General features: G+C 43.7%; 1 protein-coding gene across 1 annotated transcript; it reads left to right on the plus strand.

Moving 5' to 3' along the window:
* On the plus strand, positions 1–2,060 carry LOC116192589. Its single transcript, XM_031521173.1, has one exon. The coding sequence runs from the start codon at positions 44–46 to the stop codon at positions 518–520; it is 477 nt and encodes a 158-aa protein (XP_031377033.1). The 5' UTR covers positions 1–43; the 3' UTR covers positions 521–2,060.
* The last annotated feature ends 4,399 nt before the right edge of the window (positions 2,061–6,459 follow it).

Below are 6,459 nucleotides of genomic sequence, written 5' to 3' on the forward strand. Positions count from 1 at the left end.
CAGAAGCCTCATAACAATTGAGGGGGGCTCCAATCCGATCGAGATGGCCAAATCTATAATTCAGTTCTTGGTCTTAGTAGATGTTTTCGCCGTTCTTGCAATGGCGAGTGAAATGTCACCTTCCCCAAGCCCAGCTATAGTTCTACTCAAAGAATCATCGACACTGAACCGGAAGATGGGGCTCCACCAGTTGGTAGAGCAGGGGTTCCGCAATGTGCAAGATCGACGTAGCCCGTCCCCAGCCCCACAACATGATGAAGGTAGCACTTATTTGACCAAAGAGGGCGAATCTGATCATACTTCAGGTGAGGCAACCTCGGTCGAGTCAATGGACACCGCAGCATTCAACTTACAAACGAAGGAGATTCACTTGAAGCACCACCACAGCTCAGTGGATAAGTCGGTGGCAGGTGGCGCAGTTATCCTCGGCGGCCTTGTCGTCGTCTTCTTGGGGGCGGTTTTCTGTTACATTAAGGCCACCGGGAGGCAAAAGCAAGACTTGGCGTCATCAGCAGCCTGAAATTTGGATAGACTATATATTTCTAAATTTATTCATGATTCATATATGTGTATATATGATGAAAATTAGGTAAAATATGACTAGTGATGAACCAAGTTTAAACTTCAAACTAATACTGTCCAAAAAAAACAAAGAAGAGATTTTAACTTCTTAATTTACAAAGAGCTCAGCTCATGTTCTGAAATTCTAAGCTATCATATGGCAATTAATCTCGTAATTTTCTTTTCTGATTATAAAGGAGACTCATAATTCTAATATAATGAAATAAAAAACCACATAGCTAACAAAAGAGCCAAGTAAATCCACAATGATAATCAAACCTGAAACCTCTTTGCTTATCAAAGTCAATACATGTGCCACTGTATTTTTTGGATAAGTGGTGAAAATCCATTACTAATCAATCAAGATATATACAAAAGATGACCACTCATCCGAGCAAAGCTCTTCAAAACTGTCTTTTCCTGTGTAACAAAAGGAAACAGGACTCAAATCACCAAAGCCTTTGTGAAACTATCTACTTTGTGTTTCACTTTAGGGATGCACAAAATCTTCGATTTCACTAAATCTACAATCTGACTAACAATTCTAATCACAGGGGAGACTTCACGCTTGAAGATTCGGCCATTTCGTTCCAGCCATATCTTGTAGATGTATACATTCCATGCAAGCTTTTGTCCGATAACATCAAGTTTCCTGCCCTTCGGATTTTGGACCCACGCCAATTGAGTTGGCCAATTCGTAATTTGTTTGGGGACCCCCAACCTGCAGAGGGTGCTTTTCCATATGGCTTGAGTAACCCTGCAGGTGAAAAAGAGGTGATCTCACAGTCGAGGTTTGGCGTGCTAGCCACCCCCCCATGCTGATAGTCTGGCTCTGGTGCTCAACTTATTGAGAAGGGCGAGCCAGCTAATGAAAGAAGTTATCGGGACGTAACTTGCAAACCAGATCAACTTCTTCCATGGAACCTCTGGTTTTCTCTTTCTAAGGCATTCAAAGCAATTCTGAGTGGTGTAACTTCCTGTTTTGTAGGGGTTCCAAATTATCTCGTCTTCAGTGACCAATTCAATTCCCATTTCGAGTCGCTTGACTTCATCAGCCTGTGGATAGAGACTCCGGGGCCATTTCCAGCTTCGTTGCTCGTATATTCTGCTCACTTGATCAAAAGCCTTCATGGATGGGAAGCACTCCATTCCTCGCGAGCAAAATTCAGCAAGCTAGTGGTCCAACAGGGAGCCAGGGGTCAAACCAAGAATTGATGCTCTCCCCTGATCCCCACCTTGTTCCCGATGAAACGCTTCATTTGGGCTCTGAGCTGCAACAGCTTCCGCCTGTTCCAAGAGCAGCTGACAGGGACCTTGAGGCTCCAAAAGCATCTACCCTTAAATTAAGAATTTGTGAACCTAAGCGACTCATAGAGAAATCGAATTGAGGAGAATGACCCATATGTTTTTCATGACACATACTTGTGTCACTGTATTACACCATATTTCTCGCAGTATTCCAAAATTTGATATGAGTGTGACACAAGGTGGACTTCATTGTAAAGGAAGAAAATACATGCTTATGTACGGATACCTCAGCCTAATAATATGCAGTAGCTTTTCTATATAAATGTTATACGGTAACATGTGTCAAGATCAAGAATTGTATCTGTTATTCTGTTCATCAACGATGAAAATGTCTACAAGATATACAAGTCATCTCTACTCCACAATAGGAACAAAAAACTAACTTTAGAAAAATATCAACTGATGCCTAATCTAGAAGATTAATGAAATATTTGCAGAATATAGCATATCTCATAATACTCCCCCTCAAGTTGGAGCATGAGATTGTCGAATGCCCAACTTGCAAGGAGAAATGTAAAACGATCTCGACCCAATGCCTTTGTGAATATATCTGCAAGTTGCAGCTTGGTGGAGACATGTGCAGTGGCAATGAACCGAGACTGGATGTGCTCACGAATAAAGTGGCAGTCTATCTCTATATGCTTAGTCCTTTCGTGAAACACTGGATTGGCCGCAATGTGTAAAGCAGCCTGATTGTCACAAAATAATCGCGTCGGATGAGTAATCTTGACTCCAAGTGAACTTAACAAACTCCGCAGCCAAAGTATTTCGCTCACAGTAGCAGCCATAGCCCTATATTCAGCTTCTGCAGACGAACGAGACACCGTAGACTGTTTCTTAGTTTTCCATGATACTGGCGATCCTCCAAGTGTGATGAAATACCCCGTAACTGATCTTCTAGTTATAGGGCAACTAGCCCAATCCGAATCACAATAGGCCACAAGATCCAGAGAGTTGGGCTATATAAAAATTCCTTGTTCAGGAGACTGTTTCAGATAACGCACAACTCTTATGGCTGCATCCCAGTGAGGCTGACGTGGATCCTACATAAACTGCGCCAATGCGTGAACCGAATAGCTCAAATTAGGTCTGGTAATAGTCAGATAAATTAATCGACCAATTAAGCGTCTGTATCTGCTAGCATCCTCAAGCCATGAACCCAAAGTGGCGGTGAGTCCATGATTCTGCTCCATAGGAGTATAAGATGGTCGAGACCCTAGCATACCACATTCGGTGAGTATATCAAGTGCATACTTCCTTTGACATAAGAAGAGACCTAAATTAGTACGAGTCACCTCAATTCCCAAAAAATACTTCAATGGACCAAGATCCTTAATCCGGAAGCATTGATGAAGATACTTCTTAAAAGAAGCGCAATGAGTAGGGTTGTTGCCAACAATTATGAGATCATCCACATAGACAAGAACCCCCATAAATATGTCTCCTCTTGAAAAGGTGAATAATGAATGATCGGCACCTGACTGTTGAAATCCATATCCTCTTAAGGCATCAGCAAATTTAGAATACCAGTTGCGAGAAGCTTGTCGAAGACCGTAAAGGGATTTTCGGAGATGACAAACTACCCTTTTTCTACGAGAAGAGAAACCCGGTGGCAGCTTCATGTACACTTCCTCATCCAGACTACCATGTCGGAAAGCGTTCTGCACGTCCATATGATGTATTTCCCATCCCCTTGCCACCTTTACAGTTAGCAGACATCTCACAGTGACTAATTTCGCTACGGGAGCAAAAGTCTCGTGAAAATCAATACCTTCTACCTGAGTAAATCCCTTGGCAACCAAGCGTGCCTTATAGCGCTCAATACTCCCATCTGCTCGTCGTTTTATTTTGAACACCCATTTACAATCTATGGGTTGTTTGCCATGGGGCAAATTCTCTAATGTCCAGGTGTGGTTCAACTCTAATGCTCGAATTTCTTCTGCCATTGCCATTCTCCATCTAGAATCACGAACAGCCTCCCGATATGTCTTGGGCTCGTTATCCGAATCGATGGCAGGCAGGTAAGATAAATCAAAATTGGAAGAACCCGCATGAGCTAGATATGATTCAATAGGATACGGCGTACATGATGATTTCGATGAATGGAATGAGCAAGGGGGGTAATGGGTGGCAATGCGAGTAACAAAATCCTTATTTTTATGATCAACGAAATCCCTTAGATGCCTGGGCGCCAAAATTTCCCTGCCCGATCGTCGTGAAAATACTATTCCTCCATTTCGGGTAATATGCTCAGTTGGGAGATTCTGATGGGCTTCAATCTGCTGGACATCCTGAATTTCAATCTCTTGGGCCCTAAGAAGTTGCCTTTCGAGCTGATGTACTGACATTCGGCCTGGGCTGGGCAGATCCATGGTGTCCAGAATGTCCCAAGGCTTATTGGGCCACGAACTGGGCTGCATTACTCGGGCTTCTGTGGGCCCGTTCAATGGCGAGCCATTCTCCATTCCCTTTACTGGCCCACTCTGTTCATTTATTCGTGGGCTGGACATTCTGTCACAGGCCCCTTCTTTGTCTCCAAACGATAGCTCCGTCCAATTCCGTCGGGTGTGTCCACCACCGTCCCGAACTTCATCTGGCTCCCCCTCAGCTTTAATGTTTTCTTCATTCCACATTTGATCGATAAATAAAGGATTTCCAGTGCTCATCGTAGGACGGCCAATTTTCTCAAAAGGAAATTCACTTTCACAAAACCGAACGTCCCTCGAAACAAAAAAATCTTCTTTCTCCAAGTCGAACATCCGCCATCCTCTCTTCCCATGAGGGTAACCTACAAATATACACCTTCGAGATCTTTCCGCGAACTTGTCTTTATCACGCGGTCGGTGATGAGCATAACATAAAGATTCAAATACCCGTAGGTTCGAATAATTCGGCTTCCTTTTAAAAAGAACTTCATAGGGACTCTTACCTCCTAGCACCAGTGTCGGCGTCATATTAATCAGGTATGCCGCCGTCGCAACACTCTCTCCCCAGAATCGTGTTGGAAGATATGCCTGAAATAACAAGGCACGTGCAACGTTAAGAATATGTCTGTGTTTTCTCTCGACCCTTCCATTTTGCTGAGGGGTATCTGTATAGGTCGTCTGATGTATAATCCCATTTCGAAAGAAGAAATCCTGCAAATCGCGAGATAGAAACTCCAACCCGTTATCACTTCGAACTACCTTCACCATTATTCCAAATTGGTTTTTAATCAAATTACAAAAACCCATCAAACTTTCCTTTGCCTCCGATTTGTCTCTCAACAGATATAACCATAATGCCCGACTATGATCATCCACAATGGTCAGAAAATAACTTGCTCCAGAAGTAGTTTTCTCTTTATAGGGACCCCATAAATCACAATGCACAAGATGGAACGGAAATTGAGCTTTATTCAAACTCAAATTGAACTGTGAGCGAGTCTGTTTGGCTCGAAGACATACATCACAATTCCTATTTCTCATGCAACTAGAATCGAAATCAATCTCTTTTATTCTAATACCACTGGATGGATGCCCAAAATGTTTGTGCCAGATATCTCCCAAGCCTATTCTTAGTGCCTGACATGCCAAAGTCAAAGATGCCACCCATCGCAAGTAGTATACCCCCCTTCGAAGCTCACCCAGTCCAACTATCCTCTTCGATATGCGGTCCTGTATAAGGCATAACTCAGGTAAAAATGTCACAAAATAATCCATGTCCTTACTTAGTTGACCAACTGAGATCAAATTGCAGTTAAATGTTGGCACGAACAATGCATCCCGCAAAATAAATGAACCTCCAAGTCGAACATTGCCAATATTTGTTGCTCGAGTAGAATTCCCGTTAGGAATATAAATAGGAATTTTTATCATCAATCGATCTCAAATCATCCAAACAATCCACACAACCCATCATATGCCTCGATGCACTAGTATCAATTATCCAATTAGTATTCTCAACAGAAATGAAATCAGTATTACCGACAAGTGGTTCGCTTCGTCCTTCGTGGGCTGCAATGATACTCAGTAGAGTCTCATACTGTGTATTGGATAAGCCCGATAATATGTTCCCTGCATTGTTTGAAACCCTTCCTTCATGTACGGCATTGGACAAACCAGAAAATTGTCTGTTTTGTCCAGAGGAGCCGCCCGAAAATTGCTTTGTTTGTCCCGAAGAGCCGCTCGGCACCGCTGCCTCCTGTGCAGCGTTGGCCATTGCCATCTTCCCTCTATTCCACTGGCCCGATCCCTTCCACTGTCCTGTGATTTGCTTTCCTTGGCCTCCCAATTTCTTCCCTTTCCTTCTGTTATTCCCATCCGCAAGTTGCCCATGGAGAACCCAACAGGAGCTTTTGACATGCCCTGCCCGACCACAGTGATCGCAAATCGGTCTCCCTTCCGTGGTCCATCTCTGCCCTTGCCTGTTCTCGCTTTCGATTCTAGCAGCGAAAGCCCCCAATTCAGGTCCTCCTTCGGGCATGCGTGCAACCTCCCTGGAACGCGCCACAGTGTGTTGCTTCTCCTCTTCCGAGACCATCTGATAGATTCGGCTCATCGAAGGTAAGGGTTCGACCCGGAGAATGTCAGACCGTACCCCTCGAAATTG

Source organism: Punica granatum, chromosome 1 (assembly GCF_007655135.1).
Source record: "Punica granatum isolate Tunisia-2019 chromosome 1, ASM765513v2, whole genome shotgun sequence".
Classification (NCBI taxonomy): Eukaryota; Viridiplantae; Streptophyta; class Magnoliopsida; order Myrtales; family Lythraceae; genus Punica; species Punica granatum.